The sequence below is a fragment of the Epinephelus lanceolatus genome, chromosome 3 (genome assembly GCF_041903045.1).
Source record: "Epinephelus lanceolatus isolate andai-2023 chromosome 3, ASM4190304v1, whole genome shotgun sequence".
NCBI lineage: Eukaryota > Metazoa > Chordata > Actinopteri > Perciformes > Serranidae > Epinephelus > Epinephelus lanceolatus.
Genome location: NC_135736.1, coordinates 27,990,150 through 28,006,551, shown reverse-complemented (window position 1 = coordinate 28,006,551; position 16,402 = coordinate 27,990,150). Strand labels below are relative to the sequence as shown.

At 41.8% G+C, this 16,402-nt stretch overlaps 1 protein-coding gene across 5 annotated transcripts in view; it reads right to left on the bottom strand.

The window, feature by feature from the left end:
* Positions 1-16,402, bottom strand: part of inpp4b (inositol polyphosphate-4-phosphatase type II B) — a 205,751-nt gene that overhangs the window by 36,822 nt on the left and 152,527 nt on the right. For all 5 annotated transcript variants that reach the window (XM_033624596.2, XM_033624594.2, XM_078166207.1 and 2 more), the window contains 2 exons: positions 9,874-10,057; positions 1,430-1,753 (listed from right to left, as the gene is read on the bottom strand). In XM_033624596.2, the coding sequence (XP_033480487.1) occupies positions 1,430-1,753; positions 9,874-10,057 (508 nt within the window). The remainder of the gene's footprint in view (positions 1-1,429; positions 1,754-9,873; positions 10,058-16,402) is intronic.

Here is a 16,402-nt window from a genome sequence, read left to right as displayed (position 1 = left end):
TCCGCTCTGTGCACCAGCGACTGCTCGGCATGTATTTTTCACATCGCAGGGATTTTTCATGGACATTTTTACAGTAAACTACAATGCGGAAGTGCGCTCGACTATGGAAGCCCAAATGACTGTGGACATTCCTCGCGGAGTCCATTCCGTGTATGTTCCGCCCGAGTATGTTTGGGCCTTAAGTGTCCCTGGTCTCTTCAACGCATTAAACGTGATTCAGAAATTGGCACACATGAACATACGTTTTGGAAATGTGCAGATGCAGACATTTTTGGGAGAAGGGAAAGATGAAGTGGTTGCTTTAATAGGATATGATTTGGAGTTATTGCCTCTTCAGTATATTCTGGCAGCCAATACCGATGTGAATACTCATGTATATAGCAAAAAAGACTATTTTCACATTTTGGTTTTCTAAGGACGTCCATGCGCTGGACGACTGGTAATAAGGAAGTACTGAAAATACTCCCTCTATAAGCTGACCTGCACCCTTCATGACAATGTGGAGGGATTTATTAAGATATGGCAACCAGTCTTGGACACAGTGAACCCCTCTGACCTGGACTTGGTTCTATCTGATTAATAACATTGGAACTGACTACAGCCTGGGTCTTCAACAGGGGCGCTGCCAAATTCTTGTTTGATAATTTTCTAATTAAAACATGTCTGAAAATACACATTAACACAAATCCAACATATTTTAAGCAAAGATAAATCGGCCTATTCATAAATAAACATTCATTTAGAGTACTTGGCACCAATGACCAACAACATCAAGGCTAAATGTTACTCATGAATCCTTGTGCAATCATGTTGGCTTCTAACGCTAAATCCCTGTGGGGCACTTATCCATTACAGCAAGGTGAACTAGTCATCTAATAGTTATCCATTTACGTACTATTGAAACATATTGGCCAGTTGGCTGTATAATTATTTCACGTGTGCATGCTTGTGGACCACAACGGGTGATTTAGTAACTCGTCTACCTCACAAACCAACTGCTAAAGTGCAGAGGGTGAGGCTAACGCAGGCTAACGCACGTGCTTCAACTGCTGCTGACTTAGCAACAGGCAAACACAAACAAGAGAAGACCAAAAAGTATTCAAGGCATTACCTAAAGTGCAATTTAATTATATATATGTAGTACATGGTCACCGCTCCATCTCTATTTGAGCTAAAGGGTCCTTGGCCTGAAAAACATTGCAGAGCCATGTACTACAGCATATCCTTGTCATCTGAGTGTAATTATTTTGCCTGGTGGTGTGTGTTTTTTTTGTATTATGTGTGTAAAGTTCTGACTCCTGCTGTTTTTTTGTCTTAAAAACGTTCTGTATATATTCAGAACAGAGTGAGAGAACAGAGTATATGTAATTGTGGCCAGCATTAAAAAAAAAAAATTAAAAAAAAAAAAAACATTAGCAGTCACACTTACCCATTCCTCCTCGTCGTACTCTTTATGGTGTGGTATGGAGTCTTGGTGCTTTAATGGCCCACCTTCTCCTCTAGTCGTGGTCTGAGATCCTTCCACGTTATTACACACAGGTGTGTTGTCAGTGATCGACGTGGTTGGACTGTGGCCTGGAAGTCCCTGGATTGGGCTCTGGTTCTGGTCCTGTTGGATGTGGCCTTGGTGTTGGCCTCCTTGCACCACGTTTTGCTTCTGGTTCTTGGAAACGTATCCGGGTCGTGCTGCATGCAGTGCCAAGAGCGCACTTTTGACCAATTCATCCTTAAGTGTGTGAACAAATTGTTCTGTCTGCAGCAAAAAGAGAGAGAAAAAAGACACATACCGAAAGTTATTGTGGGGAGGCACAACAAATTAAAACTTAAGCGCTGAAAAAGCAAAAGAGACAGAGTAGGAGAGGGATAGAGAGAGACTGTCACACCAGCGGGGTGAGTGGGTGGAAGAAAATACAGGTGGAAGTGAGCTTGGAAGTGGGTAACTATTTACAGAGGAAGTGAAGAGAAACAAAGAAAATGAACACTCTCCTTCACCATATAGTAGCTGCTCTCCATTACTGCAGCACAGCCAGTGAGCAACGAAAACAGCAACAAACAACAAACAGTTCAATTACTCCTCCTCCAGCCTGCTTCTCAGAGGAGCACACCTCCTTTGATCTCAAATTCACCAGCTACTGTAAGTTGATGATGATCCCGGCACCACGGAGCCTCATGCTCGCTGTCACCACTGAGTAAAAAATGATAAGGGCTCTCAAGAGTAATTGAGTTAGCCCCGCAATAAGCAATTTTATTACCACAGCAAAATGCAGTCGAACAAAACATGAGCCGTGCCCTCCATGAAAAGAAACCTGTGAGATCATTATATACATACAGTGTATTTGCCACACAAACATTCTTTTCCTGTGCCCTGCCTCCCTGAAGTGGACTGAACAGTGAGCTTGTTGAGACTGCTCGGAGTTGAGGAGACAGCTTAGTCAGCAAAGAAGTAGATGAGTGTGGAAAAGAACCTCAGGCCAGAGCAGCCTGTTCCAGCACTGGCTTTGTGTGAACGTCATAAGGAAGTGATTCTGAACTTTTTTGGCTTGTGACCCCTTTAAAATGAAGCAATGTCAACTTTTGAGCCCTTTTTAACAGGCTGCGTGAGTACATGACCTGTCAGCAGTTTAATAAAGGAGTGATTGTGACATCTGCCTAATTTATCCATTACTCATCCAACCATCCAGTATAACATAAGAAAAAGGCATAAAGTAAAGAAGGTCAGAATAAGAAAGATAATTTTTTCTCATATAATCATATCTGGTAGCCCTTTGGTGGGTTGAGCCCCTCTTGATGGGAGCTACTATCAAAAGGTTTTGTGTCATTGAAGGTCGGCAGCGCACTCTGTTGAAGTGAGGCTTTGACAGTTCAACAAGAAAGATCTCTTCTCTCACATTTAGCATTTATTCCACTACAGGTGACTTCCTGATATTTCTTGCTGCTCTAATCTTCAATGTCTCTTATATTCACAAATCTGACATTACCATGTTTGACCAATGATCTCTCTGCCTCTTAAGCCAATCAGTTGGCATCATATTGAGATGAAAAATACGATTTGCTTTGATCAAACTGTTCAGATCAAAGATCTGAAGCTAAGCGATCACATCAGACAGTGCTGATTCTGAATTTTCTGTCTTCACTTCAGTTGTAGGTTCAGTTTGTTGCTCAGTTCGGTACAAAACTAGGACTCCAAAAGAGCTGCTTTATAAGGTCAACACCTCAGCATATATATGTTTTGGTGGCTTTTGCCATGTTTTACAGTAACTCATGCCACATGTCCACTGCATGGTGCAGCACAGCCCTACTGACTTGCTCTCTTTTGGTTTTCAATTGGCAAAAGCTGCGGATAGTCCCTGGTACTTTTTTTTGGTACCACCTTGGTTGAGGTTCCAAGCAAGCTGAACTGCTACTAGAAGGTGGAGTTAAACAACCCAATCACCAGAAAAATTATTAGCATAGTACATTTTTGCAAACCATGGATACGTTACATTTGTGCATATTATAGAGCGTTGTTGAAACCTTACATTTCTTTATGTTTCAACAAAGCTGTAGTTGACGTGGTTGGGTTAAGGCACAAAAAACACTTAGTTATGGTTCGGAAAAGATCATGTTTTGGCTTAAAATACCTGCTTTTAATAGCATGGTTTTGTTATTTGTTGGCCTTTCATGGTGGTCTACAATGCCAACATACTCTTCAGGTGACTGGGCTGAGTTCAAACACCACTGACTGGTCAGAGGGAGCCATCACTAGACTCGTTACTTGCGTGTCATGGATCATCTTGCACAAACCCACCATTTTTAAACAGCTAAGCTACCATCAAAAGTGACTACAATTTTTTATTCACTCAAAACTACACCATATACTACGCTGTACACTAATAATGATAATAATACATTATACATATATAGAGCTTTTCAGGGCACTCAAAATGGCTTTACAAAATTAACGGACAAAACAAAAACAACAGACATGCAAGACAACAAGTAATGGATGAGGAGAAGAAACTGTCAGTGATTGAAAGCAGCGCCAAACAGGTGAGTCTTGAGCGATTTTTTGAATATGGAGAGAGATGGGGAGTCTTGATTGGGGTTTGGGGAGTGAGTTCCAGAGGGTGGGAGCAGCGATGGAGAAGGCCCTGTCCTCCCAGGATTTGTGCTTGGTCCGGGTGGGGTGGGGCAGGAGGTTGGCATTGGCAGAGTAGAGTGTGCGGGTGGGAGTGTAATGATGGAGGAGCTCAGACAGGTATATACTATGTACACTACGCCATACACTATGTTGTACAATCGATGAAGTGCAGACATCGTTGCTGATTAAAGGATCTAGCGAGTGTCACACTGAAGATGATGTAATGGCACTTAAATGCAGCATCACCAAGCCAATCAGTGGAATATCCTGCCCACACTGCGGGGGTACTATTTGCTGTGGAGAACCAAATACAGAAAGACCTGGGAGCAAAAGTGGCTCGAGTCAAGTCGACAGAAATGAGGCAGAAAAAGAAGCCCTCAATCAGTATTAATGATGATCAGATCTAGTCATTTGTTTGTACATGTAATGAACACCAGTATCATCACCAGCTTACAGGCATAACTCCACTACGACCAGCGTCTGCACTCTGGGGGTCATGATCAATCTCCTATCTTCATATTGGCCTTTATGTTTCAATAAGAAGTCTATTGTCATACTCCAGTTGATCTCTTCCTTATTAAACTGCAGCTCCCAACACTGACTTGTTACTTTGACAACTTTTCACAAATCTGACTCATTATAGCTTTAACTGGGAAGAAACTGCTTAAGAGCGTATCTTTCACACTGCTCCTCTCATGATGCAGCTACAGTCTGTTTCAGTCATTAAAAAAGCAACACATTACTGGCCCATCTGAGTCTGGTGTAACTGTTCAGCTCTTGATTTAAAAAATATAAAGGCTGTTATCCACATAGAGAGGGCCATGTGATGAATGTTTGAGCAGGGAAAGCAAATGATGACAACACTTAAAACACCATTGTATTTAATTCATATCCATTTTAATTGACTTGCATGGATCCAAATGAGTTCCATTACTGCAAGTCAATGATGTGAAAGCTGAAATCTATGGATAAGACGGCGTGTGCAATTGCCTGAGAACAAGCACTTCTGCTTGAATAGTATTCTGTGACACAACTGTAAACAAGGAAGCATCATTTTAAAGATAAAAAACATCCAAATGACTTCAAAAATGAGCCACGATGGATTCTGCAACCAAAACACTTAACAGGAACTGGGAATTCAAAATGTAAATTCATATTCAAATTGAACTCTGCTTATCTGACCTCAATGTTAATTTGCAATCTATGAAACCATGTATTATTCATTATCTTTCCTGAGATGAGTGAACAAAGCCACACACGGTATTTAAAACAATCTGGATCTTATTTGCACTTCTTAACCACAGGGTCACAGCAGTCATGTATTTGACTAACTTATTTTTCTTATTAATGCAGCCATGCATCATTGTTGTGGATAAAAGGGAATTGATTACACTGCAACCGGCCAATCATTCAATCCTACTTCTAAATATTCAGCCAGCACCAAGGCTTGGATCTACAGCGGAGTGCAGAAAACATTTTAATGATACACTGTACTGCAGGATCCATATAGATACTGTGTTCAAAGTGAAATATCAGAGGTGCACTCCTTTGGGCAAAGGAGGAAAGCATTGCAGCGTCATTCTCTTACCAAGGCTAAACCAAAGCAACTTTGCTCCTCCACGCGCAGAAGCTAGCTCTTCCACACCTACCTGTTTTAGAGATCTGAAATGCTCAAAATCCCTTGGGAGGAATTCTGTTGCTAGTCTTTCTTCAATATATCTGCTGATATGATCCTGACTGAGCAGAAGTGCAAGTCAGAAAGTGCCTCTGTGGACTCCTACTGCGAAAAAGTAAGTTACGTTTGATCTAAAAAAGAAGAAAACTGTAGGAATCTATTCACCCCGAATGGTTTCGAATGGTTTTACCCTGAAGGATGAGGCTGAGTTAAAAATAGAGCTTTTTCACTCAGAGTAACTTCACTTGAGAAGTGAAGGGAGGCTGAATGGATAGAGCTGGTCAGATTCCAACAGCACTTGGCTGTGAGGACACTTGCTCACTATTGCGTACATGACCTCTATACACCATATAATCTAACATAATCATGCATAGACGATCAAACCATAGCCTTTTCCAGGTAACCCTTACACCAGAGACATATAGCTTTTCCCAGGACACAGCTGGAGGGAGGGGAGATGCGTTGCAATTGCCTTTTCACTGTGATTATCATCAGAGTGAAATTATTATTATCATCATCCACACAATCATCACCATATATAGAGGAGCAACAGCGCATCTGCCGTGCCATGGCCAACTTTAATCAGAATGTGCCCAGGAAAAGTGTTCTGGAGTGAAATATCACATTAGGCCTCCAGTCAGGTGGTCTGAACCAAGAAGGGAGAAGTCAGAGGCAGCGAGTACTTGATAAAAAAGGTTCTTACATCACCCTGATTTTCTCTGGAGGTGTCTCATCTTTCCCAGATTCTCTGAACGTGTGACTCACTGTCTTCACTGAAGAGACTTCACACACACCGCAGTGACGCACTCTAAGATGCATCCACCTTTACTTATGTGTCTGTGGGAAGGATGTCAAATATCTGTCTGTGTGAGTATGATATTTTTGGGGGAGTTATTTTCATTATTAATTAATCTGACAGTTACTTTGTTGATTAATCAGCTAATGGTTTTGTCAATAAAATGTCACAAAATGGTGAAAAATGTCCATTATCATTCCACACAGCCAAAGCTGACATATTCAAATAGTTGATTCATATCTGTACAATGTACTGTGAAATATGATCAATTAAAAAAAAAAAAGCTAATTTTATTTAACCAACAGCCTAAAACTGTCTAGAGACAGCCAGTTTACTATCATAAATAAAGACTAACAAAGGGACCAAGGAATGTTTGGCTCATTTGTTTGAAAATGATTTAAACGATAAACCAATCATCAAAATTGTTGCAGATGGATTTTCCATCGACCAACTAATCAATTGATTGCCTAATATTTGCAGCTCTTCTGTTGTACAGAATCTTAAAAGAATAGTTTATTTACTTTCTTGCCAAGAGTTCAATGTGAAGACTGACCAAGCTTTAGAGGTGTTGGTACGCAGATTTTGTTACCTTTGGAGTAGCTGGTTCCCCGTTTCCTGTCGTTATGCTACGCTAAGCTAAACAGCTGCTGGCTGTAGCCTTGTATTTATTAGACAGATACAAGAGTGGTTTTGATTTTCTCATCTAATGCCGGCCTCACACCAAACAAGCAATCTTACTGTCAATGATGTCATGTCATGAGAGTTTTGCTAGAAGTGTGACACGCCCTGTGATCTTGATCGCTTGGTGTAAGGCTGTCATAAAACTCAGTCCGAGCTGTCTTAAGTCAGTCTTTTTCTCGTCTTGACGTTCTGAGTAAAAGTTTCTTTATTCTTCTGCATACACTCGACGCAACATGCACGCAGTTGCTCCGCAGTTGCTGTGTGCCCATCATAGTTCTGCGTCCTGTTGGTCTATGTCGCTATGCCAAAGCGCTTGGGGGCGCGGTTCTCTTAAATACCTACCTAGACTCTGTGACCTCTATGGTTGTTCCTTGTTCATTGTCTGTTTATCTTCCGGCTTTGCTCTAGTCACAGTGAAGATGGCGACCGAGAGAGAAAGACGGTTGCTGGAGCTCGAAATGATCGACATTGAACAACAAATGCTCTTATTACAAATGTTACGACAACGACGAAAGGAGTCGCGACTGCACCGATGGTCTGTAAGCCCGTTGAATGGCTCGACTTTTGAAAATGGCGGTGTTGTGTGGTACTGCAGCAGGAAGTGAAACCTTGTGAAATGCTGGAAATGATGTAGTTTGAAGGACCAATCATAGCTCTTGCGGTCTGCGTTGGGTCTGTGTTGCCTCGACGCGTGGTTACAATTTTTGGCAGGTGCACGCCGTGTCTCTGCGTCGGTCGCAGATGGACGCAACGCCTCCGCAAAGCCCTCTGCATCGTAGGTTTGCAGAAGCACAGACCTGGCTTAAGTCAAACATATTTAATATTATTGGTATAACAGTCTTGGTTCTCTTATACTGTGGAAAAGGAAGAGAAACTGGTAGAGCTGTGGAGTGAACAAGAGCCTGTGTTTATTTCGGCGTGGACCTGATCCATTAACCAGCACTTATTTTAGTGAGAAATCTTAATGTTTGAAATGCTTCTCATTCCTACGGTCTTCTCCAACTAAAATACTATCACTAACCAACAGAGGCTGGGAGCAAGTTGAGGTGATGAAATCTAAAAGTTTGCATGCCAATACAGGTTATTAAATTGATGCAGAATTAACAAGAATACTGTTGACACATGACGCCTTTTGTCTCTTGCTTTTCTAGAATTATGTTTTTATGCATACATGTAAGGAATTGTTAATATGTCATATTTCTTAAAGGGAGTTTGGTTTAATATCTTCCACCAGAAGCAGCATGGGAAATAATCTCAAAAGGAATCTAGTTGTAGTTCCCTCGTCTAAAACCTTCTATTATAGTGTGACTAAAAATTCACATAGCCTTTAGATGTTGGAGAGCGTCAGATGTTAGTATTTTGAAGGTCTTTTCAGAATCTTCTTGTGTATAGTAGGCATTTAAGTGAGAAAGCAAATAAGCACATTCCCCAGATTGTCGAACTATTACTTAAAGTCTTTGGTGGGGAAGTTTGTGGTTTAGTCAATATGAATAAAACAGATTAGACTTAACTCGTGTGCACAGGTGTGTACATGCATGAGCAGGCAAGTATGAGTCTGTGTGTTTGTACGAAAGACATAGGTATTTATGTGTGTCTTTAAAAAAACAACAGATTTTCTTGATAGATGACCAGATGTGGAGGAGGAAATACTGATATAAAACGTGTGATGTTCATGATTGCAGTCTTTGGGGCTTGAAGACAGTGATGTCACTTGAACATCAGGTTTCGAACACACACAGAAACACACAGTTTCACACCTCCGACGCCGTCAAGCACACACACACACATACACACACAAACACAGCTTGAGATTTTAATCAGAGAGCAGCCCTGCTTGTGCTGACCAGGCCAGGGGTTTACTTGGCCGATGTGAGCGTGTCTAATCAAGGATGAGAGGAAGTGGTGACAGAGCGAATGTACCAATTAAGCAGGCTGATTGGGCTCTATTCCACTGTGGCAAAAACAATCTCTCCCACAACAGATTGCAATCTGACAGCACCAGATGTAATTCATTAATTATACTGATAAAAACGCCTCAACTCCATAAACCTCCATGCTGCTATTCACTTTTGTTAGTTTGGCGTTTTTATGATGAGTTATGGATTTTTCCTGAGGTTGTCTGTTTAGTGTGTGCATGTGTGTGAATCAACTGCTGGATTTAAAGTCATTTTCATCATTTGTAAATTTCACTGTTTTGTTCGCAATACAACAAGCAAAGTAATATTACGAGAGCTGGTACAAAGTCTCGCTTGTAGGATAACTCCTCTGAGGGGGTAAACATTTAGAGTGTAGCAGTCGATTCAGACCTATACATCCACCTGAATAGTCCTCCGATTGCAACTCTACCAGGAAAACTATTGGATATAGGCTTAGAAGCAGAGCCCCGAGCAAATAATGAAGTTGTTTTTGGATGAGTTTGGGTTTAAATGAACTTATCGCCACAGCTAAAGATTAATTTAAGAGGCTTTTCAGGCTGAGGTATTACCTGACAATGTTTGGTGATGTGTCCAAGAATAAAAGGCTTGGTTGCAGCAGCTCGAGGCCGAGAGGAATAAAGGGAAAGTATAGATGGAAGTGTGGAGGGTTTGGGGGCTGCCTCACCTTGTCAGAAAGGTTCTTGAGTGCATCCCTCAGTCCAGGGGAAGAGTGCTCCTGGGCAGCCTGGAGGAGCTGGTCCGCTAAGCTCGTGATGAGAGGTTGGAGGAGGCTCATGGTGCTGAGTACCTCCTGAGCTTTGGCTGTGTGCTCTGGGGAGTAGTAGATACACTGGTAGGCAGTGCTGAAGCTGTGGTGGAGGAAAAAAAACACATCAATTCAGATTTGACATTCGCTGCAGTCGCACGGCCGTGAACTGGATATAGGAAATACATATGAAAGTGGCCCAAATCTGATTCAAAAAGAACTGGGGCACACTTGCTTGTGATGAGATTGTAGACATACAGTACTGGGCAGAAGCTCGTCCCACGTTTGTTTAGATAAGTGCTGCTGGTTTTTATAGTGTCCACTTGCCACCGGCGTTTGCCAAAACTAGCAGAGTAGGAAGAGACAGTATTTGATATCAAACAAGCTCCAAGCTGCCCCGCAGCATTCATTGGTTGACCTGCTCCGTCTGGCTGCAAGATCAACATTGATACAAAAAATCCAAACATACACAACTGATCAGGAACAGATTCTCCGTTCTTTTTTTTTTTCCTCCAAGGTGCAATTAAATAAACGTTGAAGCTTTTCTACACTGATATGTTTTGTGGTTAGACCATCTCTAAGAAAAGACCGTTTTGAAATAATAGCACTGCTGGTGTTGAAAACATTAAATCTATTTTATTATTAGAAAATGATTTATCTGGATGTTTGTTGTGGAGTGTGTTGCTTGGTGCACTTAGCTGTAGCAGCTCTAAACTCCACTGACCTACACCTACGTCAAGCCTGATCGCCCTGCTGTGAATAACAAGCACAGCCTTCTTTTACAGCTGGCAATTGCATCTAATTGTATTTACCTTGCATCACAGGTATAAATTAGTCCCTGACTATGAAGATAAAATTAAATAGTTTGGCTCTGGAGCTTGAGGAAGTATAAGTGCAGGTTTAACGCTCACTGTTACCTTACAACAGTAGATACATTTCAAAACAACTCCTTTTAATCTGATTAAAACAGTGAGTGCTTGATTGTCACTTTATAATGTCAAACGTTTATTCTTTGTGTCGAGGTCAAGTAACGATAAACAGACAACCAGCTGGTTTTCACTGACTATAAACATAATCTAACGGCACACTAATTTTCTGAGCTCATTTCATTGCGTGTCCACTCTCGCTGCCAGGAAAATGCACAGCAACGCTTTCCAGGCACTTGGCCTGAACTGTCAAATTGGACCTGCAGTCCAATGTCAACCCATTTTCGCTTTATGAATAATTAATCCCTTCTTCATTTCTAGGGAGCTATTTAATCTCAGACAAAAACACCTTTTGTCAGATCCTAGATTCAGGGCAAATCACTCCAATCAAACATTCTCCTCGGGTAAAGTTCCAGTGACTTTCAATGAGTTTCCACTGACTTCCTGCCATCAGATATAGCGTGGAGCGAGGCAGTCATTTGCAACCCTCCCAGCTAGTTTAGAGTCAGCTCTGCAAGCCTCTATGTAGGCCAGACCCCAGAGCCAGATCCTAAGGCATAATTGACATAAGAGAGTGAGGGAGAGAGATAGAGCGCGCGAGGAAGGGAGGGGCACATATAAAGGACTGGCATAATACAGTATTCTCTGCAGCACTCCTAATATTTTCAGCGAGGGAAAGAGTGCTTCTTTAGAAGTCGCCCTGTGTGGAACAGCACTACCTGATCTATCAATAAGCGCGAAAATCTGAAGGCCTTAAGAAATTAGGCGTAGTAGGTACGAGCAACTAACTATGTCTTTGACTGGCTAACTTTAAAAACTTGGCCTTGTCATTACAGCTAATGAGCTCCCTGGAGGACTACCACCCACAAGCTCAAGGCTAATCAAAGGAATCACTAAGTGAGAGAGAGACACACGGGGCAAACAGTGTGAAATACTCAACCATACAGAACACCACCGTGCACACTTCTGTTATCCCCACTTCCATAACCATACCATCAAATGCTAAGGTTTCAGCCACAGTGAAGAGCATAATTGAATAATGTACTGCAACAAAGTAAAGTCTGCAGACCCCTTTCATCCCTGGTGAGCTTACATTCGTCTTATTACATTATGCAGAACTAAAGAGAAAAAAAATCCTGAAAGACTGCAACAATACAGATACTCCAGGAAAGAAGCAAAGGAGAAAGTTGCTGGAAGAGGACAATTGCTTCAGTGACTGAGATTCAATAAGAGCCCTGTTGACTCATAAGTACAAATCCAATCCCATTAGGAAGCCTATGCAGGCAATAATGAATGTTGGGACCTGCCACCTGATGCTAGACGACAGAATTGATCCCCTCTAAGGCTGGCTAAGGCAAGGAACTTTAATTGCCTCATCAGCATTGCTGTCAGTCCAAATGGGTCTACCAAGACAGCAAACCATGAAAAGGTAAAACAGCATAAATCTGTGAATGCAAACTTGATGAGAGGCCAAAGGGGATGCTGCACACGAGGACCTGATTGTCATTTCAAGCCTCAGGTTTGTTTTCCATCCCTGATTTGGGAGTGCTGTGTGCCAAGTATTTAAAACATGCTGCCAATAAAACAGAAGGTGGACATAAAAATGCACAATATCATCCAATACGACAGCCCTGCAAAAATATACTACCTTTGTGGATCTGATAATAGTTATCCTTTGTAATGTAATGTCTGAGGCCACACTCTGCAGTGTCATTAGAGTGCAAGATATCCTCCCACCTAATCTAGGTCTTAGGTTAGTGCGACTTAGCCTCGAGCTGACTCAGAGCACACCTGAACTCATGAAAGGCCTCCCTCTTCACAATTCCTTTACCTTTGTTTAAAGGAGCTCCCAGAAGAACTTGTTATTTACGTTTGTTTGATGGTAGAGCTATTTCATGCTGAAATCTGGATGCATCTCATTTACGTTAAACATGTGGTTCTAATGCAGTCACCATTTGATCAGACCATTTGGAGCGTTTGATATCCATAGTGTTCTTTTGCCTTGAGGCGGGATATTATCTGTGATGATCACAAAGAAAGTGGAAAATCCTTTGAAAGTGAAATAAAAGGTTGTTTGTACTTGGAGTATAAGTTTCCAGATGCTTTATAACGGCAATAGCATAGCATGTATGAACGTTCATTGATATTCATAATGTCAATGTGAGCAATTTGTCCAGCAACTATGCAAGCTTTAAAGTCTGTATGCTATTTATGAATATTTATGTGAGAGTCTACAGACCTAAGAGACTCGTTAAACTTCCATACATGCAGTATGGAGCGTTTCAAATAAACTGGGTTTCTTGTTTTTACCCCCCAAAGGGACAAACTAAGGACTAACACTTGGATCTGGAGGGTTGTGTTTAAACATAATGATGCACAAGTTCAATTTTACCAAGCCACAATGTGAAATAAAGATCAATGAAACTCAGGCTTCTTGTATGTTAGAGAATCCCTACATGTGTGCAGACCTGCAGCATCATAAGCAGAGCTTTAAAATTGTATGCCAGTTAAATCCTCTCGAATCGAAGCTACAATGGATGAGAGAGGCTTATTTTTGCAGACTGTGCAAAACAGCATTAGTACACATAAATTATATATTAGGACTTGTTATGCTAATAGTGACCTGCATATTCATCTACAGCCACCTGCCTGCTCAAACAGCACTTTTGTCACACACACACACACACACACACACACACACACACACACACACACACACACACACACACACCCCATTCATTCATATTTTGACCTGCAGACACATCTAGATAAAAAAGTCCTAATCAAATTATGGCACAATTTCCAGGATTTAAAGTCAAATTTTAAATAAGGTTTTTATAAGCATCTCTCAACTACACCAGCTTGCATGTATGAAGGCCTTCGCTTTTAGCTGATTAACTCCCTTTAAAACCATCTGAAGGTGGCAGGTTTGTTTTCATCTGAAGTCCTTAATTTGTGAGACACATTTTGTCAAACTTCAATTACATGTGCCACATCTACACAGCTTCCCAGTGCGGTGCACATGTGGCTGTGATGAACGGACTGATGTTCAGCTGTAGATAAGAATCATGACTCATTGTATCACTGTGCTGGTTTAGTGGTGTTACCGGAAAAAAATAGTTTGTTATTAGACTCATCTATTACAGTAAGTATGCTGGACTGAAACTGCAATTGTCCGCATCCTGTGAGAGAATATTAGCTTCCTCTTGGCTGAAGCTCCTCCAGACTCCATTACATGACATCCGCACATCATTGAGGGGAGAGCTATGCTTTTATAAAGAATTGCTGCCAGACCCCGACACACTCACTTATAATGTATGATAATGGATTTTTCTTAATCCCACCTCATTTCCATGTGCACCCTGGGTGCGCCACGCGCCTCCAGCCATGAAAATACTGAAGGTGTGCTGCCACTCCCTCTGCACAATGCATGGTGCACTTGACTGCACTTTCAACCTGTACTTTGATTCAAGAAATTATCGCCCTTGGTCTTTTAAAAATTAAAAAAAAAAACAGCACTGGATTTCCAGGAAACAGCAGTCATCCATAAGCTCATACATCGTTGGCGCAACACTTTATCAGGTAAACTCAACTCTAAGAGGGGACTCTACTAACAGATTACTAAAACTAGTGTGTCCAGGATGAACTTCCTCCTTGGTTTTCCTAAATGATCAATGGGAATTGGTTATAACAGTAATGAGAGGGAGAAAACCGCTGGGCCCAGCGGCCTAATTAAGCCAGCATCTCCAGCGCATGGCTAATTAATAGTGGAGAGGAAATTAATGAAGAGCTTGTGGCCTGCTGCTGACAGCCAGCAGGAGTAAAATGCAGCTACGTCAGCAGAGAGCCCTGCAGCACTCCAGGTGACTGCCAAAGCCTCCTTCGTCATTTAGACAGCGAGCTGTAATCATGGTTCTTACACCAGGCGACCGCCCCACAGCCAAAGTAAAAATATACAGTCTTCTATAAATACATGCTGAAAGATCTGATCTAAAAGCAGCTTCTTTTAAATGCCAAACTCCATCTGTTGTTGAATCCTCCACTGGGCACTGATCTCACATCAGTTCTCAGAGTGACAGCCAAAGCTTCCCTCAGTTCAGACACAAACTAGAAACCCTGATCTGAGACCAGATAAGCCTCAAAGGTACTGCCAGCACCATCGCCCACAGAACCTTGAGCAGGCTAACTCCAGAACAGGCAAAAAACTTACAAGCTGCTGTCCATCAGCATGGAGTCCCAGCCACTGCCAATGTCCTGTCTGTGAAACACACACACACAGTAATCCTGGGAGGAAGTTATTTTGTTGGACAACATGCTGCTAGTCACATTAAATCTGAACATTGGCCCCAAGAGACGGTGCGATGTAGTTTCAACCACTTGCTGTGTCCCAGAAATGTGTCATTCGACAGTTCTGCTCGACCAGGAGGCCTGGTAAAATGACAGTGCTTCCTTCCTCTCTGCTACAGTGGACAGAATTCAAAGACACATGTAGAGAGGAGCTCCTCTGCACCAAGTAAGTGCAGCTGACCTTACAAACAAGAGCCTGACAGGCATTATACTTCCATACCTAAGCAATAAAAACACACACACACACACACACACACACACACACACACACCAACAATACAGGTAGGAAAAAAATTGGCAGGTTCAGGTTTCACAAAACACGGCACCAGAAAAGTGTGTTGCATCGTTATGCAGATTAGCTGAATAATTCAAAAGAGGCTGTTAATGAAAGATTAGACCACCTCAGCAAATCCACAGCTATGTCTATGGGGTTCAATTAAAAACGGATAAAAATCCAGCGACTTTTAAAACAGCCATTTAAGTGGGACTGCATGCATTAATGAAAGATAAATGCTCTTGCCCTGTGTGTACATGTGCAAAGTTTCTAGAGGAATACTAAGTGTAGTTATTGATTAAACTCTTTCCTGGCCCATCCTGAGAGACAAACTACATTGCATACTCTGGTCATTGCCAAGTTAGGCCAATGCAGGTTTTTAATGGATCTGGAAAGAACCCCCCTTCCTCTCTTCCAGTGTCCAGGGAACAAAGACAAATAGCTCTTTTATTGCCCTTCTGGTAACACCTCTGTGCTCAGGTTTTCCTTTTTTTACCCTCCCTCAATCCTTTTCCTCTTCTCTTTGATGAATTAATATCACATTGAATAGCCAAGTCTCACATCTTGCCGATTGTTCCCTTTTTAATCAAATGTGATTACAAAGGGCTGCTTCTGAAAGGCGAGGAGACACACTGGGAGAAGTATGATGAGTGTCTGCGTGTGCACACACACAAGTATCGTTGCCACTCAGATAGGCTGACTTTCCGTGCAATTAAGTGACTCTTAACCGGACCTGCGCACATGACCGCAGTACTTCACATTCACAAACACACGCGACTGGAAAAAATAAAAAACCCTCATTGGGTCCTTATAGGCTAAATGTTTGGTCAGACATTTAGTGCATGCATAATAAAAGCAAATTAAACCATGAAATAATGAATGTTCCTCATTCAAAGTAAAC